A 25,315-nucleotide genomic window follows, 5' to 3' on the forward strand; every position below is an offset into this window, starting at 1 on the left:
TCAGATCGCAAAGGGTAACTGGCGGGGTTATGCGGGGTGAGGTCACGGGACCATGATTCCCCCCACCAGGTTGACATTTCAGGGACCATCTCTTGTTTGAACCACTCTCTATATTGTCTATCGTCTATCGTTATGTATCTATGGTCTATAAGCTCCCGCTGTCCATTCACAACCGGGAAGAGCTCTTCAGCTTAGCCTCCAATCTCTGGCCGATCTGTGGCTCCACCCGGCTGAACATGGCAATCGTGGCCTTCTGGATCTCCGGCACCACTCCCTCCAAGGCTTCCGCCACGTTGTTCACCCAGAGGCTGCGCTCCGCCTCATCGAACACGTTGTTCCACAAGGCACGGGGCTGCACAAAGTCCTCGTCGTCAACGGGGATCTCGTTGAGACCCAGCACCGCGCCGGAGCGCAGCCACTCGTGGTGGCGCACCTCCTGCACCGACTGGCTGAACACGCCAGGGGTCAGGGTGCTCTTGATGTAGTTCGGGTCGCCACCGTAGTTGCGGCCCATGGTGGCCAGACCGTCACGCTCGTAGGGCGCATACACGGGGCAGATGGCCCGGTTGGGCGGCAGCTGCGTGTAGTTGACTCCCAGACGGTAGCGCTGGGCATCGGGGTAGGCGAACATACGTGCTTGGAGCACTACAGTGGGTTAGTTCAACTCCGCATCTAATACACGAACTGATGGAGGAAAGCTTACTAGGATCAGGGGTCACGGCGATACCCGGCACCAGGTTGGAGGGCGAGAAAGCGGCCTGCTCGATCTCGGCGAAGAAGTTCTCGGGCTGATTGGTCATCATTAGCACGGCAGCACTATGAGAAAAGTAGGACTGTGCTCAGAACACTACTTACGTTGCGGTTCAGAGTCATCTCGCCGACCTCGATCAGAGGGAAGTCCTTGTGCGGCCACACCTTGGTGATATCAAAGACGGCGCGGCCGTAGCTCTCAGCCTGCTCGGGCTCCATCACCTGGATGTAGAACTTCCACTTGGGGTAGTCACCGCGCAGGATGGCCTGGAAGAGGTCCTCGTTGTGGAAGTCGGGGTTGACACCAGCCATGCGAGTGGCCTCCTCGGGGGTGAAGTTGTGGGAGCCCAGCACAGGTCTGAAGTGGAACTTGCAGTAGCGGAATTTGCCGTCGTGACCCACCAGCTTGAAGGTGTGAATACCGAAGCCGGTCATGCGGCGTGCGGACTGGGGCAGACCGCGGGAGCCGAAGACGTGCATCAGGGTGTGGACACTCTCAGGCTGGTTGCTGTGGAAATCCCAGTACTAGATACCCAGTTAATCGGCAAGGTCGACAAATCAGGATGGTGGTCTAAAGAGGTTGAACTTACCATGTTCATGTCGGGAAGACCGGTGGTAGGGTGCCTCTTGTGACTCCGGTTCAGGGAGGGGAAGCGAACGGGGTCACGAACGAAGAAGACGGGCTACTACAGGTGAGACGATGTCTCAGAGGTCCACGAGAAACGAGTCAACTTACCACATGGTTGCCGACAATGTCGTGGTTGCCCTCCTCGGTGAAGAACTTGACGGAGAAGCCGTGCACATCACGCACGGTATCTGCGCTACCCTTCTCACCACCGGTGGTACTGGCGCGGAAAAGCACCTTGGTGGTCTTGCCAACTCCGTTGAGGAACTTGGCGTGGGTGAGGTGGGAGATGTCCTTGGTGACGCGGAATTCACCCCAGGCACCATTACCCTTGGCGTGAACAACTCTGTTGAATGAATTGACGAGGTTAGTGGACGAAAGTGCCGATGAGCGGTGGGTCAGCCGGAAGGGCGGCCGTACCTCTCCGGAATCCGCTCCCGGTTGAAATGGGTCAACGTCTCGATCAGCAAGGTATCACCCAAGGTGGTGATGGCACCGCCGCCAAAGGTCGGCAGGGTGGTGCTGACGGAGGGGTTGGGCAGGGGTTGACCTGGAGGCACATCGTTAGAGGAGACATTGGACAGATGAGAGAAAGGATACGTGTCACCTACCCTCGGCAAGGGTGTAGACGGGCTTGGACATGATGATGGACGTGAGATTAAAGTTTCCGGGAATAAGGGAGGATGCGCTAGTAAAGCTATCCGCGAGGAGGATCCAAAGGGGGTCAAGGAAGATGTCCACAGAGCCGGCTCTGAGGGATGGGGTTTACGGTGCACACGAGAAGAGGAAGAAAAGAGTCACTGAAGACAGAAATAAAAAGAAACATCCTGACGCTGAAAAGCCCCCAAGATAAAAATTTTCCCTCCCGGCCGCCCTTTAGCGCCAAAAGTGGATGAGGCCGTATCTAGGACCCGACGGTTGGTGACAGCTCGACACCCGCTGGGCCAGATCTAACTGCTAACAGTATAAATTAGATAACTCGGGCCAAGTTTAACCAGTTTAGGGCTTGTCCCCTCATGAGGGGTGAGGGGTTCGTCGGCCCGTGAGGGGTTTCTTTTGCGTAAGTTTGCTTTCCCGCCCCTCCGATTGGTCGGTGAGCCGGAGCCTCTTCTGTAGTCACATGACGGTCATCAAGCACGTGCCCGGCTCCCATCCGAGGAACTGCCGAGAAATAATCAGCGGAAGATAGGGAAACGGGAAGATAAGGTATTCGAGATACAGTGGACAAGCCAGACAGCTTAATGTGATTTGAGATATTCGTGTCATATCTCTTATATGATAGGCAAAGATCACTAGCAGTATCCACCGAACTCAGTAGTTTGCATGCGGACAGCCCCTGAAGTTTAAAAAACAGAGTCCAAGATATATGTTCACTACCTCACGAGTTGAACGATTGGCTTATAATTATAGCAGAAGTACTGCTATTGGTTGCAATTACCGGCCACATTCGCTTCACATATTGCGGAGACAGCTCATTGTTCATCAGTATCTGTTCCCCTTCGAGCAAATTATAAGATTTAGGGAAAATGGCATAACTCAGATCGATGCGTCATAATATCGGGCATCGGGCGATGTCAGCATAGCAGAGAGTGTGACCGGCAACGATCTTCTCTATATCAACTTTAACACGTTGGACATGGTCACAAAGTCATGGAAGGGTCAGCGGTGTGTGAGCCCTAGGTAAGGCCGAGGCCTTCTCATAAACCGCCTAGCCTGCCCTTTCTGGCAAGCTTAGCAGCATGATGCCGGCTAGAGCACCCTGGTAAGATCAATGGGAAATTGTGGTTATGGCCAGTATGACGATGCATGTTAAAAGACGATGCGAAGGTGTCGTGTACATGGAGAAAAGTGTTACCCCGGGATTCACGACAGGTCGAAAGTGACCCGTGCCTGACACATTTGGGGAATGCCGATCATGCTTCTGTAACCCATGAAGTCATGTAACTAGTCTAAAATGTGGAGCATGCCAAGGTTAGACTATGGTAGCAGATTAACTCATCTTCTCTATTTATATTCGCCACGCCATGCAAATCGGCGTGCCTATGGAGTCACTGTGAAAATGTTGATGAGCACCATTTGATGCTGAGATAGAGCGGTACTTTGAGTGGTATACTTGCGTAATTTCCCTCACCCAACTTTACGGAAGCTTGTAGTCAATGAAATGAGGATGCTTGTATGTCACACCCTTGGCATAAAGCTATCTGAAACAGAAAAATCACCCACAAGCAGAACGGCTTCATCCGGTAATTTGTACGATAGAGATGCACATATGCTCGTGTCAAATGTCACAGCCAAGTGGCATTATAGGATGTCTTGTCGCAAAGGATCATCATTGGCATCAACAGGCTAACTGTAGTTGATGCAAAATTACCTACTTCAAAGATCACGTGACGTGAATTGAAAATAGTGCCTTTTCCTCCCATTGTCCAGAATGGATGAAACACATAGGAATCGTGTTCAGCAACCTTCACAATGATGTCGGGTTGATGTTCCGCCTCAAATAGTGAAGGCTGTACCTTCTGTGCCGAAGGACCTCGGCTCCACCCCACGGGGAAGGAAACAAGGATCACCAAGAGGGGCGATCTATGCCAATATGAGTGGGGAAGGGGCAACAGACTTCTTAAGAGACGATATGGGTTAGTAGTCCTCAAAAATAGATCGCGGTGGAAGAAGCCTTTAGAACGCGGATTCTGTGACGGACTATCTGTGAGAGTACCACCAAACGCAAAAGAAATTCGGAAGCGTGTGCCATTACATGAATCATCAGGCCCTCCGGCTGAGTCCGACGGCCTTACTCCTCCTCATATCACACCCATTCGTCAATTGCTCAGTTTGTGATGGTAATGCACTGACCTATACTCGGACTTCTGGCCGACTTCCGAAGGCTGTTGCGGACCGCCGAGTGGAGCCGATAGAGTTGTATGAACATTACTTACCGTAGCTATTCATCATATAAGCAAGCCATTGTCCGATGGTAGTTGTAGGTCTCTCTCCATATTCTTGATTACCTTGATCAAATAGTTAATTCGACTTCAACATGACGGTCCGATACTTGAAAAGCAAGTCTCAACCCCCGAACTCAGCTGCGACACCTCAGGTGGACGTGAGTAGCGTTGTAAAGGGGGTAATCGACGACGTTCGTGCCAATGGAGATGCAGCAGTCCGCCAGTACTCGGAGAAATTTGACCGCTGGTCGCCAGCCTCGTTCAAGCTCTCCCAGAATGATATAGATGCTGCCCTGGCGGCCTGTTCGCCCCAAACGATTGCCGACATCAAGGAGGTGCAGAAGAACGTTCGGGCCTTTGCGCAGGCCCAGCGAGACTCTATTCGCGATTTTGAGTATGAGATCCAGCCGGTAAGCCTATCCAGCGTGTGAAAACTAAATGAAACATATGCCTGTGAAGCGCCACTGACCAGTTCAAGGGAGTGCACCTGGGCCAGAAAAACCTTCCCATCAACAGCGTTGGAGCGTACGTGATAACCCAACTTCTAATTGTTGAACCCCATACTTATCGATGACACCAGGTACATCCCCGGAGGACGCTACCCGCTGCTAGCATCCGCCCACATGACGATTCTGACGGCCAAGGTGGCTGGTGTGCCTTATGTGGTTGGCTGTACTCCCCCAATTGCCGGCCAGATTCCTCATGCCACGGTGGCCGCGATGCATCTGGCTGGAGCCGATGAAATTCATCTGCTTGGCGGCGTTCAGGCGATCGCGGCGATGGCGGTGGGCACAGACACCATCCGAAAAGTGGACTTCCTCGCGGGACCGGGAAATGCATTTGTCGCGGAGGGGAAGCGGCAGTTGTTTGGCGAGGTGGGCATCGACCTCTTCGCAGGCCCGACGGAGATTCTGATCGTCGCCGATGAGACGGCCGATCCATTCACGGTAGCGACCGACCTTCTGTCACAAGCTGAACATGGGCCGGATTCGCCGGCTGTGCTCATAACGACCTCGGAGCGCGTGGGACGGGCAGCCATCGACATCATCAACCAGCTGCTTCCGAATCTATCCACGCGCGAGCTGGCGGGCACATCGTGGGACCGGTTCGGGGAAGCCATCCTGGTGGACTCCCTTGACGAGGCGTGGCGACTGGCGGATGAGTATGCAAGTGAACATGTGCAGATCTTCACCAAGCGGCCTCGTGAGGCACTAGAGAAGATGACAGCGTATGGAGCGCTTTTCTTGGGGGAAAAGACATGCGTGTCGTATGGCGATAAGGTCTGGATTCCGCCATAGGAAAGCTTACATGGAAATTTGGAAGGCTGCTTCTAACGTATGCTATTTTTCAAACAGGTTATCGGAACGAACCATGTCCTACCCACCAAAAAGGCAGCGCGGTATACAGGAGGTCTTTGGGTGGGCAAGTATCTGCGCACGGTGACTTACCAGGAAGTGACTAGTAGCACCGCCAGTGGGGAGCTGGGTCGGCTGTGTGGTCGAGCTGCAAGGGCGGAACAGTTTGAGGGCCATGCACGCTCGGGAGATCTACGGGCCCAGAAGTACCTGGGGGATAAGTATGACTGGATTGCCTCATCTGATCAAGCCAACTTGTGAGAGATGCTGGTGGGTACCCTTGATGGCCAAGGACCGTCGTCGTACACTGGCCCTCTTGAAGGGTGATCACGTAGATAGTTAACGTCAGATAAGCAAACTGGGAACAATAGTGTGAGAAAACTATTTTGAGCATGATCATTCAAAGATTCATCTAGGAGCCGTGACTCTAGGATGCACTTACACAATAGTAGTGCTCACAATAATCGACAAAGTGACTGATTGGGAAGCATGATTAGTCATGTTGTGTAGTTATGTATCCCCGAAACTCGGCGCGAGAGAGCCAATCGCCGACCCCCATTTCTTGCCCCAGTTTTGATGGCCGGCACCGGCGATCCATCGAAAAACGCACCATCGCTGAACGTGAACAGAGAGGTCCAAGAGAGGGAATCCGTCTACAAGATACATGAATAATACACCATACTTTGGGAATTGAATGTGCTGCGCAAACAATTCTTTTCAAGTATCACACCCCCAATAACGCCCCTTGGAGAGCACCGCCGTGGGAAATCGCTCCAACGATGGCGGCACAACGATCGTCTCTCCTACCCGCGGATATGATAGAGTCCCAGCTGGCTATCATTGATCTTCTCACGGCTATGTTTCCGGGACCGGGCGAGCTGGACTTGCCCGAATCTACATCGCAATGTGTGGATCAACTACGGGACTGGTGTCAAGATCCATCGACCGTGCCGATGGGAATACCTGCCAGCCTCTTGCTGGGAGTGTGTTTGCCGCTGGAGGACAGCGGGAAGACAATCCAGGTCAATGTCTCCATTCCCTTGTACCATGATGGCCCTGCACTAGATCAGCCACCCCCGGCGAAGTATACACTGCGCCAACCAGACTGGATGTCCAAGGCCGAGGTCGCTGCGCTGGCCGCTACGATGCCGCAGGACGACGTCTTTACGGCCTTGGACCATATTCGTGAGGAAGCGACGCGGTTCTTGGAAGCCCAGCCAACAGAGCCGGTGGATCTCCCACCGAGTCAGTCAGGGTCAGGGCCTCTGGTGCGGGTTTGGTTTTACTTTCCTTCCCTATCTACGCGCAAGAAGCGGGATGACCTGGTGCATCACGCGGCAGGTTATGGGCTCACTGGATTTGTGTTGGCGGGCAAACCAGGCGTGTTGTGCCTGGAGGGGACATCGCAGAATATAGATGCGTACATGAGCTTCATCAAAACGCATTCCTGGGGGGATATTCCCAGTCATCAGAAAAAGGTCAGCGAACGATTTCGCGAGACGGAAGGGGTGCAGCGGGTATTTGAGGGGATGGAGGAGATCACGGATTCCCTGGGAGAACGCAGCGGGCAGCGAGCCAACCGGGGGGATATGCAGGCCCTGGAGGCGTGGCTACAGGCCCGCGGATTGCAGCATGCCTTTGAACAGGTGATCTTTTAGACATCAAACTATGAATGTAATTACGACTACTTATTTAGCTATCTCCAGTGTCGTGCGTCTCTGTGTAAGCAGCCAGCAGGCCGCCGTTGTGCGATACGCCTCCTCGGACCTGAAAGCCGAAAGTATTGTCCAGTAAACGCGATAATAATGTCAGCTGCAATTGATATCGTTTTCATTCTACTATCTCTACAGCTGTATGGCATTATGGACATGCCTCGGCCCTCTCCCGCCGCTGACGAGGAGCCCTTCGGGGACCCGTCGCATCACGGCCTGCGTGGCATGCCGCAAGCAGATGGTATACCATCGTTACTATCCTGGCCTTTCATCTTCGCATTGACTTCCAACCATTAAGAAAAGCATTCTGTCCGTAATGGCATAGATGAATTTTTAGATGAATCATCGGCACATTCCGTGCCGCCCGGTGTCGGAAGCGTGGCTTGCCCTGCACCGTCATCCGCAGTCTCCAAATGTTGCTCGAAAACGATGCTGTATCTGTTGGAGACGTTCCACAGCGAAGTAGACAAATTGAATTGACTGGATTATCTCATGGAAAACTATCTACCATATGCTATTATGCCGCTATTCGTGGTGTTCCGCACTCAAGAATCACCTGGAAAAGGAAATGTATCCCTAGCGCAGGTAACCAATAATGATGCTATCAATCGTCTGGGAGCATTTCAGACACCAATATTTCCTGTCTTGACCCCAAAGCAACTCTAGGCGTATGTGTATATTATTTCAGTCCTCATATATATGACATGGCATCTTGAATAAAGCAGTGCATGAAAATTGAACAAAAAAAATCCACTTCGGGTATCCTTGTATGCATATACCCCGTCGCCACAACACCACCATCATTCCTCATTGATGACCAGCAGGCTCGCTACACACCTCTAGCAGCGCTTCCAATGCCGTCCGAATATCCGAACCACTGTAGGAAATACCGACTATATCGCCTGCCTTTCCACCTGTGTCTGGGAGATCCTCGTAGACACAACGCTCAAGTTCGAACATGTTCTTCTGCTCCGGAGGCAAGTTCTGCATTGGCGTGAAAGACAACATACCAGAAGGCCCATGGATCATGCTCAAGTCAATGGTAGTCAGACATGGAAATAGGTCACGATGCTGACAGAGGTACGTTAGCCACTGCGGCGTCAAGCTCGTCACTGACCGCAGACTAAGCTTCTTCAGATTTGTTCGCGAGTTACAGAGGAGGCGAACGAGATCTTCAGCTTGCATCGCAGTTCCCCAGATACTGATTCGTTCCAGGTGATCTAGAGCTGCAATGGACGCACTGAGTTGTGAAAAGAACTCAACGGCGAGATCGGTGTATCCGAGGCCAAGATGTAGTTTGCGGAGACCAGTCGCACTGAGAATCATGTCCATCACGAAAGTATAGTTCTGGGGGGTCAGTTCCTGCTCTAGGTGCAGGTTGTCCAAGGACTTCCAGCCCGTCTGGAAGGCGGCATTGCTATAGAGTGACTTTGGGAGACGTGCAATGTCCATGACTTTGGAGGTGTAATTCATGCCCTTGCCATACCAAAAGAGCTTAACCGGAAGAGAGGCGTCCGCGATGAGGTCAAGGAGGATGCATGCGACATCGTCAGGATTGAAGGTCGGGCTGTCGTGGAGGTCCGCCTTACTTTGGGGTTGTGACAGAATGGGCGATAGGATAAAAGATCGGCAGTTCACCAATTTCTGTGTCAGATCATCCCGCAGCCGCCGGATCAAGGGCATGTCTAGGGGACATCGGAGGTGGCCAGCAGCCGTCCAGTGCCAGTCCATGTTCTCCCCCAGTCTCGGCTCCGGACTCAGGATTACCAGGTGTTGAATATAACCTCGTATCAGCTGGTTCTCAGCCAGTGCATGCAAGTGGTTTAAAGAGTGTGCGGAGAAGTCTGTGTAGTACTCCGCGTACCGTTGCGCAAAACACCGGTTGGTGAGGTGATGAGCGGCACGGCAAGTCCCTCGGAGCGCGGCCAAATCTTGCGTTGCAAGCTCGTGGCAAATCCTCTCAATCATCTCCAACGGAAGAGTAGATAAACGGGAAGGCTTGCACATCATCTGCTCTGAAATAGACTCTAACATTGCGTTCATTCTTTTGGGGTACAAGGAGAAAGGGCCACGGCCAGGCGCAGTCGCGTATGCTTTAAAGGGAGCGAGATGGATGCAACAGGGTCCTTGGAAGTACCTTGGAGGCACACGGCGATCATTGAAGCGTCGCAACCACCATCTACCTTGACCCCACACCCAGAAGAGAAAAGCATCATCATCGCGTGGGAATCGTTAATACCACTATGATATCAGCAAAAGACCCAGGGAAAAAGTGACACTAGAGGTGTGTAGCGACACTTCTGGTTTCTTAACATACTATGTGGTTTAGCATTCAGCCTGCTAGCACTTCATAAGCAACCCTCTACCAGCTAAAATGTATCCAGCATCACTATCAGTTATTTAATAAAGTGATGGGCCCCCAGCAAGAGATGGGCATAACCATCAATCGCTGGCTTGTTTCACCCAGACAATGATATTGTGGCCTCAGGCAGCAGCGCAACTCAACGATCCTGACACGTGATATCCTAGACTGCCGTCCCGACAAATTGTATTTTAATTGATCACTATCGGTCGATACTATAAGATCTATGAAGAACATTGTTAGCCTAGAGCTCGCCATCTTCATGTCATGTAAGGGCGATATTGGTAGGTAAGAGAGACTGCATTACTCACATGGGGTGTCATGGCAAGACCCCGGCATGACAATGACAGTGATGGTATACCACAAAATGGATGCAATTTACTCCAATGTCACTGGTAAGGATGCAAGAGCGTTCATACTATTTGTATGTAACTCATACCAGCATCCTTTTGATAACGATGGAGCTATGCCCCGTAGTTGACCTAACTTCTCCTCCGTGGGTCATGGTGAGTGATTGCAGCAACGCCCACAAGTTCCAGGTTTGTCTAACTTAGACCCCACCCAGCAGAACATATGCATAAATAATTTACTTGTGACACTAAACTTATCCCGAACAAACGTGGAGTTGCTGTTCCAGCATTGTCGCTGGCCTGGTTCATCCCAGTGAAGCGTGGTGGGTAATGCAACATGGGGGCGGTATCAACCACAACCTGATTTGTCCAGTCGGCTAATCTCCAGGCTAGAAATGTGATCATCAAGGAACCCTTCACCCGAAGCAGAAGGTCGAGCGAGTCGGCTGGCAGGGCTGAGAAAGCTTGATTGCGGGGCTGAAGTCAGCACTAACTCCAGGCAGACGCGAAAGTGTACTAGTGGTTGCAAATATATCCACGTTCCGGCCGAACGAGGCTAGAGAATCTGAGTGCTGCTTAGCTACAGTTCATGTCCTTAGGAGGATTCCTTATTCAGCACTAGTATCTCACGTACATTTTGTAGCAGCACGGGAAGAACCTAAGTACAGACAATCGAGTAGGAGTAAGCCGAGCTACTGGAAAATCGAAGTCATTTGTGATATTGTGGTACCTAAACGCCGTCACTGCGTTCCAATATCGGCGCTGAAGGTGTTGAATGGGGATGCATAAGAAGTAGATACAGCGATGCGCACATGAGCAGGGGGAAATTGGTCCTTTGTTCCTTGTCTCCCACAGACCCTAAGCCAATAAGGGGTGACCCTGTCATTCCCTGGAACTGTTTCGCTTTTGGCTAATCCGAACTACCGCAGTCAGCCTTGCCGGTGTGGCCTAAACGCGTCCATTCATAGAGAACATCACATATTTCGTCTTCCTCTTCTAAAGCTGCCAGATCAAGCGGCTTACTACCTTGGGCGTCTTCCACGCCGGGGTTTGCACCATGCTCCAGGAGCCAGTTCACTGCCGGGAGATTTCCTTGGTAGCTGGCCGCATGAAGGGGAGTGCCGCCGAAATGTAGGAATGCAGGATAGCCGAATTCATTCACGTCGGCCCCACGCTGTAGCAGGTGCTCCATGATTGGTATGGCTCGTCCATCCTTCCTACATGCAGCATAATGTAACACATTACTGGTGCGGATATTGGCACCGTGTTCAAGAAGGAGGTCAACAATCAATGGGCTACTTCGACGGGACGCCATACCAAGGACTGCCCCTGAGCCCTTCGTAGGGGACCGATCTGGCTTCTCAAGGTCATTGAATGACTGGGCATTCGGGCAGCCGAAGGTGGGGTCGGCACCTTGTTCAAGGCACCAGTGAACGAGCCGTTGGTCGTTCTTCTTCACAATGTGTCTGTTCTTTTGGTTAGTCCATGTGATCACCAACAGGCAAGCAAAGGATACCCACACAAGTGGCACTGTATTAAGGGGATGTAGCTGAGTCTCAAAAGTGAGACCGTGGTCTAGCAAGGCCTTGACTGCCTCAGCTGAGTGTACTTCATCCACGACGCTGGGAGACTGGGGCTTGGCGCCAGCGTTTAGTAGATGGCGCATAGTGTCGATGTGATCGCCCTGGGCAGCTTCCCTCAAGCCCATGGTCAGAACCTCTCGGTCTAGAGCCTTGGCCTCCTGATTCTTCTTAACTTGGGCCAAGTCACCGTGACGGCAGCTCTCCAGGAAGGGCTGATTAGCCTCCTCCAGCACTTGAAATGGAAGTGACATTGTGCGTGATTGAACAAAAGGAACTGATTTTTGGAATGATGGTGAGGATGGTGAGGGAGTGAGGTTTTGTTGGGTTTGTCAAATCCGTGCGCGGCGGCCGATGAAGGCCCGGGGGGCGGTGGATGTTGCGGTGGAGAAGCTAGGCGTGGAGGCTGCAGCAGCTACAGTCATCGACCTTTCGGCATGGTGAGCAAAGTTTCCAGGCTCGATGTAGTTAAGCATGCTTCTGGGGGCCAAAGAGCAATGTAGGCCATGTCGCTGGTCGAGTGGCCAGTCAGTATAATGAAGGACTTTGTGGTCCACTTCCTACGCTGCATCTCAAAGTGTGACGCCAGGTCCTCCCTCCACCGATTTCGCACGCCTCTCGTGGGGGCAGGAAACGCATAGTTGAATGTGGTATCTGCGTGTAAAATCCCGCGCGTACAGACGGCACCAAATCACAATATTAAAAGCTGATTCTTCCAGCCAGTGGCCCTTTGAACAACCACAGTCATTCATTCCTAATTTTCCTCTACAATGGTGGTTGGCTTGAAACAGGCTTTGCTTCTTGCCCTGTGGGCTAGTGGAGTTATTGCTGGCTCCGGTTCAGTCGAGCAAAATGGGAGCGCCCTGAGAGCCTCTGCTCCTACTATAACATCAGTAACTTCTGCTGTGGAGAACATCCCGTTCTTCTACGCGGCGGAACCTCCGGCAGTGGCGGTTGACAATGGCGATGGCAACAGCAAGGAAGATGAGGACGTTGGTGAGACCTCAACTGAAGTGGATGTCAATCAGCTGCACCTTCGCAGCCACAAGGGAAGCAGTGGTCATGGCAAAGGAGGTCATAATCATCACTCGAGAGAGACCAAGACGAAGACGAAAACGAAAAAGAAGACCACTAAGACAACCAAAACCACCACGAAGGAGACCATCTCGACTACTACCACGACCAAGGCGCACAAAGCTACCACTACCACAACAACGAAACAGAAGTCTACTACTAGTACCAAGGAAAAAGAGACCTCGAAAAGTGAGCAGCCTGCCACCCCGAAGCCGGCCGATTTCACCTCGAAAACATCGAGTAACGAGGAGGACCATCATACTTCCACACGTACATCCACGAAGGGAAAATCCACCGGCGTCACCAGTACTCACACCACCAAGTCTCATGGCCACTCAGACTCCGCCTCAACGAGCAAGGCTACCAAGTATACGGTCACATCAACCACAAAGCAATCATCCCACTCCCAGACTTCCACTTCATCGTCTGCATCTGCGTCCGCAACCGAAGTGCTCTGTGGAACGGACTGTTCCAGCTGTTTGTCCAATGATATCGATGCCTCTTTTGGTTCCACCAAGCGTCCTGGTCATAGGAGCCTCATACGTAGGCTCTCATCATACTTGGAATGGATGCAAACGGAGATGAGAAAGGGGAAGCTGTTGGCAAAGGATACTTCGAACATGAAATCTACCTCGGAAATTATAGGTTTTGGTGATGATCCGTTCAACTTCAGCCAGATCAATATCCGAGGCTGTACGGTCATAGTTGTTGTGTCGAAATATGCCGTCTATCAGGCCCATCTGTGGCAAAAGCCGGGATTTGTTGTTGTCAAGGAAGGTCGAGCGGTCTTGGATGAAGAGACGTTCAAGACCAAGATCCTGGATTATCTGGCCTCCGATGCAAATCTCAAGGACGAGCGCTTAACTGGGTCGTCCAAGTATTCGAGCCCCGACACCAAGGTTTACATTGGAACCCCTTTAGCCCGGACGGGTAAACAGGCTCCACGGTATCCGGAACAAGTGAAACGCATCGCTGCGCAGGTCAACTCGGTTCTGGGCTTGTCAGCGGAACCCACGGAATATGACTACGAAACAATCAAGTCCAAAGATGACAGCGATGAAGCCATGAGCAGCGACATTACCTATGGTGAGGGTAAATTTCTCTTCCAATATCACGGCAGCTGTGCGAGTCCCACCTGGCAGGTCTGGTATGGGGGCAAGGCCAGTGGCCCCATCTGGGAAGCTTCGCAAGGCAGTGCGCAGAAGCGGTCGGATTCGTGCTCTGTGTTGTCTTCGGCCACTCCGGCCACTGCCACAGCAAAGCTCTGAGCGTTTCCACGCTTTCCAACGTGCTTGGATATGCTGTTGAGGCATCCGAGGGGGTTTGAACACGAAATATAGCCAGCCGATCATATTGTACCACGTTGACTATCTGTACCATAGTATCGTAGTAGTCAAATTAGTCATCCTTCACACTTGACATGATAACATACTTGAGATGTTATTTCATTAATGATCCAGTGCATAAATATTCAAATCTGTTCCAGTCGCAGAGGAGATAAAGTTCCGAAATGTAAAGGGGATAATCATTTGAAAGAGTGGAGATGGAGAGATCCTGACTAAATGTGATCGCGCCAAGACAGCCGGTGCGCCGTGCTGATTCCATTGGTTGACATCCTGAAGTTCTGAAGGGCAAAGGGGAGAGGCCCTTCAATTACTCCCTCCATTCGTTTTGGCTCACGGACCCTTTGGCGATGCACGGCACAACTGCCGGGGACCAAAGCAGTGCAGTGTCTGTCATCTGTGCTATCTGAATATCGTGAGCGATTGATATTACGCAGTACTATATCCGCCAGAATGATTGCCAACCTAGCCATCGTAGTGGTCTTCGGCATTGATCTGATGACTCTGCTATACATGATCACCCAGCATCAGCCCAGCAGACGAGCAGAACCTGATGAGACGCGGCCACCTCTCAAGCTCCCGCTGATCGGTGATCTTCATAGCTCTCCGATCGATAAGCCCCTCGCCAACTGGGACGACTGGGCGCGGCGAAATGGGCCCATTACCGTTTCCAGGCTATTTGGGATCGCCCCAGTCGTGATACTCAACTCTTACGAGGCGGTCACTGAATTGTCAAGTCGCCGCAGCCAGTGGTATAGCAACCGGCCGCGTTCGGCGACGATGGAGATAATTACCGGAGCAGAGCCCGGACAGTCTCGATTCACTCTGATGCATGACTACGATGATCACCTCAGGCTGCATTCACAGACTGCTAGCTCCAGTCTTGGGGCCCTCGCGGCGCCGAGATATCAGCCGTTAACGGAACTAGAGAACAAACAGTTGCTCTGTGACCTGTCTGATGCTCTCCACGGATGTCCTGATGGCGCGACCATCAGCACAGCAACGATCTATCCCCACCTGGAACGCACCCAGTCAAGTATTATTCTAGGGTTACATTACGGCCTGCGAATCCTCCACCCCCCGAAGACGAACTTCTGCAGGAAATTATCGGCATCCAGGCCCAAGTGACCCATCTAGCTGCTAATCCCAGCCTACCAGATCTTATTCCAACCTTGCGCCAACTGCCTGAATCTACCTCCCTGAAACGTGCCGCCGATGAGCTCTTCGCAACCCAATTGGACCTCTACACGCGTCTATTTCATCGGGGGAGGGACTCAGACAGCTGGAACCCCAGAGGAAGCCCTTGCAACGGCCGAGAAGTACACGGCGGTACCAGGTCTGGACCTTGCATTCGCTCTGGCCACATCTATCCAAGGTGGGATGGAGACTTCTTCCCGTCAACGCAGAGGCTCAACGACGGTCCGACCTCCCGCTGCCCGTGTTTGGGCAGGGTTGACGCATCTGCCAGGGCAAGAGAATTGCTACAGATGGGGCCTTTCTGCAGGTAGCCAACTTGTTGTGGGCGTTTGATATTATGCCGGTGGAAGGGGAAGAAATGGATCCATGGGCCATGACTGTCGTGGGTTTCATGACGATGCCCAAGGAGCTAAGGATGCGGCTGAAGCCTCGCGGTGACTGGGTGATGGAGGCCATCAAACGGGGACCTAAGATCGCGGCGGAGGACTTGGATCAAGTGGTAGGGTCTGTCAACGATGTGGAGGGGTAAACGGATATAGTATTGATTGCTGTTGATGTTAAGAGGTACTGTCGGTTAAAGGACTGATGGGCACAGGTTAAGGTATGGTCTAACGGTGTGGCGTGGAAGCACAGTCTAACAACATGGTAGATGAGTCAGAAAAACTTAAATTAGAGGAAAGTAAGAATAAAGTTGGCTATGAAGTAAGCTTGAAACTATAACTTTCTTGTTGTGAGTTTGGATTTAAAGATGCGGCCCGGTCGCCGAATAGAAAAAGCAAAAGGGCAAAAACAAAGTACTAGTTTTGTACGAGAAGACCGAAAAGCAGAGCAGAAACAAACAAAGCAGCCCGCCAAGTCAGCATAAGATTACGAATAAGGCTTATCAATGAGATAGACAAGGCAGAGGATCATGAATTTTGTTGGATGTTGGACAAGCAGGGAATCTTAATAATATCTTATTATCTCCAGTCAAGGGCAAGGGATTGCCGACCGCGGCCTGATTCTCCGCATTCCCGACCGGCCCAGCGACTGGAGAGAGCAGCCTCTCGTTGTCCGGGATAAGACCCTACACAGTCTCGCTGCAGTCAAAGATGGACGATAAGTACTGATGGGGGAGACCCCCGTGGCTATAATAACATGGAATTATACATTCACGGATGAAGTCAGTCCTCCGTCATCCTCGACCGACCGACCACCCCGCCCCCTTCCCGAAATATAAGTCTGATGCAGAAAGTATGAACACCGATTCTTATTTTGCAAACGATCGTGCATGATTACTGTTTCATCATGTCGCTGCTCACGCTGCACGTCGGCAGCAGCCTGGCACAGGCAGTGCTGACCATTCTCATGACCTCCTATGGCTACGCCGCTACATTCGTTATGTCCTTTACCGTTTGTCGGCTCATTCTATTTGGCAGTCTCTTGCCACTCTATCTTGGGAAGCTGTCATGCACTATCATCCCCACAGTGGTTCGGAACTTCCTCAGCCTGTTCTCCAGTCAAGGGAGGAAAAGGCTTATCCGAGAGGCAGAAGAGTACCGGGGTCAATGTGAGTCTCTGGCCATCGCCCAGTGCCAAGGCACATATCGCTTCAGCGAGTCCAATTTGTATCGACTCCGTCCTCAGGGACCAGGATGGATGCCCGACTTCCCCTGGGCTGATTGCATGGTGGAGATGGCCATCTGTGGAGCCACTGTCCGCTTCATGCATCAGAAACCAACACTCGACGGTCCCGCAGGCCGCAGGCGCCCGATCATCTTCCTGCATGGGAATCCGAGCTGGAGCTATATTTGGAGAAATGTATAGATATCAAAGATCGATCTTCAGATTAGAGTATGGCTGACCCCAGCAGATCCTTCCTCATCTGCTGGACCAAGGTCATGAAGTCTATGCGCTCGACTGGCTCGGGCACGGTCGCAGTGACAAGCCGACCCATCCCGAATCGGTTACCTTTGAACTACATATTCACACGCTTATGCAGTTGTTCAAGGTCCACAATCTCCGCCATGCAACCATCGTCGCGCATGACTGGGGTGGGTACGTCGTTGACCCCGCTAGTATCTCTTGCTGTCTCCGTCCATGGCTCATTGTCTCCAGGTGCGTCGCATTGTGCGCAATCCCGCAGCTGCCTCAGATGGCCTGCACTTGCCTCCTTCTCCTGAACTCCTTTCTGCCACCGCGTCCGGACGAATGGAACCTTCACTACAGCTTACTCTATGCCATCTGGTTTCTTTCGACGGGCCTCCTGGGCGGCTATATGCCTGAGTGGGGAGTGATGCGTTTCATGTCCCCACACTTGTCGCAATTCGAGATCGATGGGTACAGTGCGCCATATCGATCTCTCCCAGTAGCCACCAAGGCCAGTGTCTTCCGGTTCGGGCACATTGTCCCGGTTACACCGCGCTTTGCCTTACATGGCCTCCGGCAGACGCGGATCTGGAAATTGTTGGAGGGTCTCTGCGGACCGCGTCATTTTGACAACCTAAGTCAACAGGCCAGACTGGCAAAGCGCGGGGAAGAGGTCCGACAGAGCTGGAGAGCGTGCCTCGGAAAGGGTAACCCAGATGTTTTGGTGGTGTTCGGAGAGCAAGACCCGCTCTTGAAGCTGTACAAGGACATCCTCGTCGATTGCATCCATCCGGCACATATGGTTGAATGGGCGCCACAGGGCATATGGCTTTCTGGAGGAGGCCACTACCCCATGGAAGAGAAAGCGGCTGATATATCCCTCTTGATCGAAAAGCTTGCAAGCCAATGATACAATATGACCTAGATAGTCATCAGAGGTTCTGCTCTGCTAGCGAGGGGACAATCCAATTGCAAGCAAAATACCGAGTTGGCAGGCAGGGAGATTGAGTGCTATTGAGGCAGAATTCACAGATCATCCATTCGCCAAAAGCGAAACAATGTCATAGGTCACTCGATGATACATACTCCGATGGATTGAAAACTGAAATAGTGTCGCGGTTTACGAATATAGTGCTGCATTGAATCCCTCTCCGATCGGCCGAGTGGTGATCCGAGCGCGAGTTTGTTGACTATCGCGAATTGTATCGTAATGGTCCTGGGATTCTCGCTTTGCTTACCACCATCAACAAACCATTTTGCCACCAGTCTGTCAGACAGCCGCTGAATGAGCGACAACTGAGTCACTGCCCTTCATGTCCTACAGAAGGCAGACTTAGTCCAGCGAAACAGTGGCTAATTTCGTGTGCATATGGGATACATGTCACGGGAAATAAGAGATTTTAAGTCCCACAGCAGATAAGTGAAGTATATGTTCCAGCTCGACTATTATTCCTTAATACTGTGAGTTCAGAGGCAAGCTAGGTCTCCACGTGAAAGAAACACCTTAGTATGAATGAAAAGCAGACTAGGTATCTCGGCTCACACAACCCAATGCCCTCAACTGCATCAATAAAAAACACACCATTCGTGCACCCTACTGACTTCACCCTAATTTCCTGTTTCCAACTTTTCCACATGTTGAATGCTTCGGAAAAGGGAATAAAAGCAAGAGATTTCAAACCTAGGGGCATGTTTTGGGGAGTACAACGACATCCTGAATACCATATGGCTTATTTAGTACGACTCCATAGCGTCTCCCTCACTTCTCTTCAGACCACCGCCAGCCAGCGAAATGATAGCATCAGTAGGGATAGCCTCGTCGTCTCGCCGCTTGAGACCACCGCCTGCCAAGGAAATAATGGCGTCAGTAGGAATGGCCTCATCACCACGCTTCTTGATCCACCCGCCGCTGAGCGAGTCAAGGGCGTCAGTTGGAATAGCCTCATCACCACGTCGCTTGAGGCCACCACCAGCGAGTGAGATGATGGCATCAGTGGGAATAGGTTCCTGGCGGCGCCCAAGCAGGGTGGCCAGAACGTCAGCTGGGACATCCTCATCACCACGTCGCTTCAGGCCACCACCAGCCAGCGAGATGATGGCATCAGTAGGGATAGGTTCCTGGCGGCGCCCAAGCAGGGTGGCCAGAACGTCAGCTGGGACATCCTCATCACCACGTCGCTTCAGGCCACCACCAGCCAGCGAGATGATGGCATCAGTAGGGATAGGTTCCTGGCGGCGCCCAAGCAGGGTGGCCAGAACGTCAGCTGGGACATCCTCATCACCACGTCGCTTCAGGCCACCACCAGCCAGCGAGATGATGGCATCAGTAGGGATAGGTTCCTGGCGGCGCCCAAGCAGGGTGGCCAGAACGTCAGCTGGGACATCCTCATCACCACGTCGCTTCAGGCCACCACCAGCCAGCGAGATGATGGCATCAGTAGGGATAGGTTCCTGGCGGCGCCCAAGCAGGGTGGCCAGAACGTCAGCTGGGACATCCTCATCACCACGTCGCTTCAGGCCACCACCAGCCAGCGAGATGATGGCATCGGTAGGGATAGGTTCCTGGCGGCGCCCAAGCAGGGTGGCCAGAACGTCAGCTGGGACATCCTCATCACCACGTCGCTTGAGGCCACCACCAGCCAGCGAGATGATGGCATCAGTAGGAATAGCCTCATCGCTTCTCCTGCCCAGACCACCACCGATAAGAGACTCCAAGGCGTGGTCAGGGATAGGCTCCTGACGGCGGGCATACTGACTGTTACCGGTCTCATACGGACAGATCTCGGTATCGGTGCACACGGGGCCGGGACCAGTGGGGATGTCGACATCCGCATTGGCATTTTCATTGTTGGCCTTACCCTTGTTTTATAATCAGTCACTACACATAGATTTGAGTATGCATGGTCTTACCTTGGGGACAGGCGCTGCCAGCACCGAAGTAAAGAGAATAACTGCAGTGGCCAAAGAGGTCTTCATAGTGAACCGTTTGATTTCTGGAGTTTTTTGGGAAGTGGGACTTGAGCTTCTGGTGTAATTTCGTGATGGATATATTAGATTTGAAGAGGAATCGCTCGTTTTTTATACCTCGTGTCTATCGAGATATTCCTTTTCTTTTGCTTTGTGACCAATGTCACTATCGGGTAATGTGTGCGAGGCAACTATCCTTCAGCTCATGTTGATCAACCTACAGCAATATCACTCAGTTCAAGAGAGCTTGTTCTACATTCAACAGGCAGGTCGATGATTCGAGAGCTCTCCCCCCATAGCTAGGCAAAGGGTAGGTCTCACATGCGGCGGGAGATAGCCCGAACTCCGCGGCATTTCGAAAGACAGGGTAAAGCGCCATGTCCGGAGCCTTACGTATTCAATAATCCTCTTGGATGCTAGATGAGCGAAGAAGACCGGGTTGACTGTGCTGAAGCGACTGTGGTAACGAGAGGGGATCCCCGGGAGGGGTTCGGCTTCGAAATGCCAACGGATCAAGAACTGCCTGATTCGTGCCAACCTCATGCATGAGCAAGGAAAACAAGCAATTCAGACCAACTGAATCTGAAGAAGACAATCATTGCTCTCAACTTAACCTGCAAGTAGCATGTCCAGTAGTGGGGACTAGTTTCTGCCGGATCTTACACCCGCCGAGGAGAACTAAGATGAGCTAAAATCTCACGGGTAGCCGGTGATCCTCTCGGCCGCGTTCAGCCCAAGAAAATACACGTTCGTCTTTAGCGGCAAAGTGTGATAATACACAAAACAATACATACATGGCGCCATTTATACTACTAATTTGGATTACGGCAATACGCCAATCGTGCGACAAGGACATGTTGACCTGATTCCATAATCAGTAGTAATGTGGCGTCATCAACTGAATCCGGCCTCCCTATCCAACAATATCTTGTCGACGACCAGAAAGGGCAACGTTACTCTCCTGGATGACATGTAACTAGGTATATATAACATATATGAACTGTTTTGGTGACCCTCATTGTCATTTTTTGTCCCCATGATGCTCCATGGCTAAGACACGACATTGGACCTCCTCGGAATAAGCAATTAACAGCATCGGAGCAGCTCAGAGATGTGCTGGCTATCAGTAGTCACAACGAGCTCGACTAGTATGATTTTGTTAGTAGGGCTATTGGCAAATGGCATGGTCCTCGATCTGCACCTCCGGAACATGAATGTGCTAACATGTGTAGTCGGTGTTACGGAAGTCCAGATGCCGACCAACCCACCACACAGAACCATTGAATAGGAAAGATCTACAGGCCACCCAAATCCCGGCCTTTTGCCACACAAATAGTTCATTTGCTTAGGCTCAGATGAATGATAGCACATGCATGCCTATTATAATAATAAATAATCCTGCGTCATCTCAGTACGGAAAAGGAAAAGCCGCTTGTCTGTTCATGGATTTTCTGGCTCGTGCCTTGTCCAACATGGGACTACTCAGGAACCGGGAGACCACACCTGATACAAGCCCATGTTAACGAAGCTGTCAAAGTTATATCAAAATATATTCCTCTCCATTATAGTGAACCGTATAGCCGTGTCTCGAGCAGCTGGGCCCTTCAACTTTCCGGCTAGCAATGACAACGGAAAAAGTTAGATGGTTGGTGAAGCAGAACTACCAAAGCGGAGGATTTCCTCAAGAGTATCACTGTCTGTACCTGTTTCGGTGAATCCCGAAAAATATGAGATTATGCATTAGTATACTGGCTTGTCCTACTTACATGTACTGGTGATTGGCCTTCTCCCCACCTAGACGGGACTATCAATGTGGCATCTAAACAACAAAAGGAAAAGGCCCGGGCTACCAGCCAAGTCGGATTCCTTCGCCCGAGCATCACCGAGTAGTGGCCTGGGATTCGAGCTATGAACCTGTTCTCGCAAGCTGCGGATAGAGATCAGTTCCGCGATATGGCAGAAGGGCGAATGCAGACTAATCCACAAGTACAGGCTGGGCCCAGGCACGGCATCCAAACTCTAGCTTAACATAAAATTGTGTCATCAGGTGCCTATAGCCATGAGACGCCCCAATAGCGTCAATGCGTGTACACGTCGTCAAGTACCACAAAAGGTGCAGGATCTACAATGTACATACGTTCGGGGGTCTTCGTCTCCTATATATACTTCTCGTGAAGAGGATTAGATCAAGGAAGTAAGCTCGCCATCAAGTCATCTCACATTTCTTTCTTTAAGCTGCCTAAATGCCTTCCCGTTCCTGCGATATACCGAATAATCACATGATGTACGAACAAATTGCTGAGCGCTCAAGCTTCGAATCACTTCCTATTGTGAAGGATACGCCTAAGCGGAGGCTTAGGTATCTGAAGGTGGAAGGGATCTCGACCATTATACTTCTTCTTCTTGCCACATTTGGGGTCATTGATCTGTGTTACCAAGCATTCAGTAGGATCTACACTATGAACTACATCCATATCCATGCAAACACACAAACCGAGCCAGATATATCCTGTAATTGCGGAGACACCGTTACCGAGGCCCTTTCAAACAACTGCAAATATGATTCTCTAGCTGCGGCGTGGCTTCCGCCATCTTGTCGGAACGACAACCTCACCCTGGCTTTTGAAAAGGCGGGTTCAAATCCGGATGGAAGCTGGCCTTACTTTGCTGATCTGAACATGACGCGACCGCTGTCACTGAAAGAGGTGTCTCTACTTCCTGATACTAGGGTAGGGGGGGGAGAGGCAAAAAATGTCTTTTTCACGACCCGCAGGTGGCATTTAGTGCACTGTATGTATTATTGGAAGAAAATGTTCTTGTCGCAGCAGCTGGGAACAACAATCGAGAGAAGATATAACAATGTGGGGCATATTGAGCACTGTCTGATGGCTGTACTAAAACAGGAAGAAGGCCTGGATGAGCTTACCACGGGGGCTGGAGTGGCGTTGCACTCGGATTGGATCAATGGGCGGCCGGATATACAAGACCATGACCATGAACACGACCACAAATAATAGTGTCTGCGATTTATTATCTACAAAAGAACAAGCCTCTGAAATTCCCGTGGTCACTCAGATAGCAGTAACCTGTGTTTGTTGGAAAGCGGTGTCGCCTATTCATTTTGAGACTGCAACACTATGGCATGATTTCTTCTGAACTGTGTTCTTGGCAATGAAGAGTGTGGCGTCTTCCTGCAATCACGACAGGGACTTACAAATCTCATCCACTAGCTGACGGAGACAATTCTCCACTCATGATAAATAGACGCCCACATTCCATACCGGTTGTGCCTCTGGAGTGATTGTATTGTCGAGCAGGGAGATATTGTTGCTGGCTCTGAATAATTAGAACTCCTTACTTCAACTTCAAGTATTGAATATGAAACACCGCTTACATCGATACAAAAGTGCCCAGTCAGTGACTAATCGTGATATAAATACTACACACCTAATTGATTTCCTCCATGTAATGCGAGAAATAGTGATAATACGGGAACGCTGGGGCCTTCGTTGAAGTCCAATACTCGGGTTTCCAAGGTGAAACTAGGATAGATTCATGGCGACAGCCCTACTTGATCTTCTAGTAGAAGTGTACATTGTCCTGTGTATCTTGCATAGTGATTTAAGGCTGTCATGGCTACCAAATCTGAGCGCAGAATGTAAAATTGTAACACCATAGGTCCACGGATGTCGCTGGTCTGGACACCATGATAGCATCTAACGCGACATAAAACATCTCTGAATAGGTAACTGTAGCGTCATAATCATGTTGGTGATAATATGCACCAGGCGGCTTGAAAGGATACAAACAGCGAAGAGACCCAGGTCCAGGCTAGTTAATCCACATAATATTCCGTGATGTGGACACCCTACAGCCCGAGATGCTGTCTGCATAACACACTTATCATTGCACCTCACAGGACCTTGCTCGTTTGTCAACAGAGATGTGTATTCATCACAGAGGAGAATGGTATACTATATCAACAGCTCAGTCTGGAAGCCGGTCCTAGAGGGTGCATCTGAAGATGACCTCCTGATAAAGCTATCGCAGCGTAAATTGGGTAGCTAAAGTAACAGGTCAGGCGGGGACCATATTGGAGAAGTAAGGCTCTATTTTGCTAGCTCTGTGCAGCTTGAAGGATACACTTCTCTCTCTAGAAGGGCAGGAGAGGCATTCAATATTCCAGTGCATCTTCCAATATTGCGGTTAAGATATTTACGGGCAGATTATAAAGTGATTGACTGGGGAGACCTAATCCCTAAGTTTGGGCTCGTTTCTGGCCTTTTCTTATCGAAGCTTTCTGGCTTGATGCTGGGGTATATAGGTCACAAGTCTCTAATAACAATATCTACTGATTGGGAAACAGGCTAGATGATAGTTTAATCATGGTTCATCATAAAATTCTCCGTGGAGAATGTGCTCGATGTGCTTGTTGAGTACTTCCGTAATATATATAGAATCTAGAGGAACATGCTTCCTAAGCATAATCTTCTTGGGTCTAACATAACCCACGGTTAGACGGCCCACACGGTCAGGCGGCCCATCTGGTTATCCCATATAAAAAATATCTTTTTGAATCTATTATATCTCAACGAATACTGAATCTAATCAGTTCTAACTTTGTATATAAATAATATATAACAGAATAAATAATACATCATTTTTCTAGATTATTAAAAAATTTTATTATAGAATATATATTAATATATCCAAAATTACAGATAAATTACAGATTTTGTAATATGATAAGATACTATTTAAATTTATATAAGTTTTTAAGAAGTATTAGATAGTTATTTATATAATTTAGATTCTATTTATATAATATTAAGTCTTCTAGTCTTATAATAGTTGAGACATCATATATTTAAACAGAGTCTTATATAGTATTACCAGCTGGGCCGCCTAACCGTGGATTATGTTAATAGCGGCTATTTTTGCAAGAGTCAGGGGAGAATTAGTAAGCAGGTTGAAGGATAGACTGCTTACATCATATCCGCACGTCAAGCCCGAGTAATTGTACAGCCAACAGATTAGTTTCACTCATGAAGCGTTAAAAATGTTGTCAGAGAATACAAAAACGGGTTATTTATTATGAAATGTTATTTTAAGTATGGTTAGGGCCTCTGGAGAGTCCATCTTTGCATGAAGATCACCATTGCTTAACATTGGGATACCATAAAGCGATACTATATATTTTATGAGCT

General features: G+C 50.5%; 10 protein-coding genes across 10 annotated transcripts; 6 read left to right on the top strand and 4 right to left on the bottom strand.

Annotated features, from left to right (window-relative positions):
• Window positions 1-166: 166 nt before the first annotated feature.
• AtWU_01191 (catalase) lies at window positions 167-2,017 on the bottom strand (the record flags this gene model as incomplete). Its single annotated transcript, XM_035496306.1, has 7 exons — window positions 167-645; window positions 704-788; window positions 856-1,275; window positions 1,341-1,433; window positions 1,487-1,721; window positions 1,796-1,925; window positions 1,987-2,017. The coding sequence occupies 7 exons, from the start codon at window positions 2,015-2,017 to the stop codon at window positions 167-169; spliced, it is 1,473 nt and encodes a 490-aa protein (XP_035352199.1).
• Window positions 2,018-4,412: 2,395 nt separating this feature from the next.
• Window positions 4,413-5,936, top strand: AtWU_01192 (histidinol dehydrogenase family protein; the record flags this gene model as incomplete). The annotated part of the gene is made up of 4 exons (XM_035496307.1): window positions 4,413-4,730; window positions 4,799-4,845; window positions 4,901-5,600; window positions 5,676-5,936. 4 exons carry the CDS (start codon window positions 4,413-4,415, stop codon window positions 5,934-5,936), a joined length of 1,326 nt encoding a protein of 441 aa, XP_035352200.1.
• Window positions 5,937-6,454: 518 nt separating this feature from the next.
• Window positions 6,455-7,333, top strand: AtWU_01193 (DUF1115 domain protein; the record flags this gene model as incomplete). The annotated part of the gene is made up of 1 exon (XM_035496308.1): window positions 6,455-7,333. The coding sequence occupies one exon, from the start codon at window positions 6,455-6,457 to the stop codon at window positions 7,331-7,333; it is 879 nt and encodes a 292-aa protein (XP_035352201.1).
• An 861-nt stretch (window positions 7,334-8,194) lies between these two features.
• On the bottom strand, window positions 8,195-9,421 carry AtWU_01194 (uncharacterized protein; the record flags this gene model as incomplete). Its single annotated transcript, XM_035496309.1, has 1 exon — window positions 8,195-9,421. The coding sequence occupies one exon, from the start codon at window positions 9,419-9,421 to the stop codon at window positions 8,195-8,197; it is 1,227 nt and encodes a 408-aa protein (XP_035352202.1).
• A 1,588-nt stretch (window positions 9,422-11,009) lies between these two features.
• AtWU_01195 (ankyrin repeat domain-containing protein) lies at window positions 11,010-11,933 on the bottom strand (the record flags this gene model as incomplete). The annotated part of the gene is made up of 2 exons (XM_035496310.1): window positions 11,010-11,565; window positions 11,620-11,933. 2 exons carry the CDS (start codon window positions 11,931-11,933, stop codon window positions 11,010-11,012), a joined length of 870 nt encoding a protein of 289 aa, XP_035352203.1.
• A 516-nt stretch (window positions 11,934-12,449) lies between these two features.
• AtWU_01196 (uncharacterized protein) lies at window positions 12,450-14,021 on the top strand (the record flags this gene model as incomplete). The annotated part of the gene is made up of 1 exon (XM_035496311.1): window positions 12,450-14,021. One exon carries the CDS (start codon window positions 12,450-12,452, stop codon window positions 14,019-14,021), a length of 1,572 nt encoding a protein of 523 aa, XP_035352204.1.
• Window positions 14,022-14,549: 528 nt separating this feature from the next.
• Window positions 14,550-16,395, top strand: AtWU_01197 (cytochrome P450; the record flags this gene model as incomplete). Its single annotated transcript, XM_035496312.1, has 5 exons — window positions 14,550-15,049; window positions 15,097-15,347; window positions 15,391-15,515; window positions 15,565-15,818; window positions 16,263-16,395. 5 exons carry the CDS (start codon window positions 14,550-14,552, stop codon window positions 16,393-16,395), a joined length of 1,263 nt encoding a protein of 420 aa, XP_035352205.1.
• A 185-nt stretch (window positions 16,396-16,580) lies between these two features.
• On the top strand, window positions 16,581-18,051 carry AtWU_01198 (haloalkane dehalogenase family protein; the record flags this gene model as incomplete). Its single annotated transcript, XM_035496313.1, has 3 exons — window positions 16,581-17,093; window positions 17,146-17,330; window positions 17,391-18,051. 3 exons carry the CDS (start codon window positions 16,581-16,583, stop codon window positions 18,049-18,051), a joined length of 1,359 nt encoding a protein of 452 aa, XP_035352206.1.
• An 824-nt stretch (window positions 18,052-18,875) lies between these two features.
• On the bottom strand, window positions 18,876-20,117 carry AtWU_01199 (uncharacterized protein; the record flags this gene model as incomplete). Its single annotated transcript, XM_035496314.1, has 2 exons — window positions 18,876-20,000; window positions 20,052-20,117. 2 exons carry the CDS (start codon window positions 20,115-20,117, stop codon window positions 18,876-18,878), a joined length of 1,191 nt encoding a protein of 396 aa, XP_035352207.1.
• A 2,273-nt stretch (window positions 20,118-22,390) lies between these two features.
• On the top strand, window positions 22,391-23,122 carry AtWU_01200 (uncharacterized protein; the record flags this gene model as incomplete). The annotated part of the gene is made up of 2 exons (XM_035496315.1): window positions 22,391-22,837; window positions 23,012-23,122. 2 exons carry the CDS (start codon window positions 22,391-22,393, stop codon window positions 23,120-23,122), a joined length of 558 nt encoding a protein of 185 aa, XP_035352208.1.
• Between the last annotated feature and the right edge of the window lie 2,193 nt (window positions 23,123-25,315).

This window comes from Aspergillus tubingensis (genome assembly GCF_013340325.1).
Source record: "Aspergillus tubingensis WU-2223L DNA, scaffold_2, whole genome shotgun sequence".
NCBI lineage: Eukaryota > Fungi > Ascomycota > Eurotiomycetes > Eurotiales > Aspergillaceae > Aspergillus > Aspergillus tubingensis.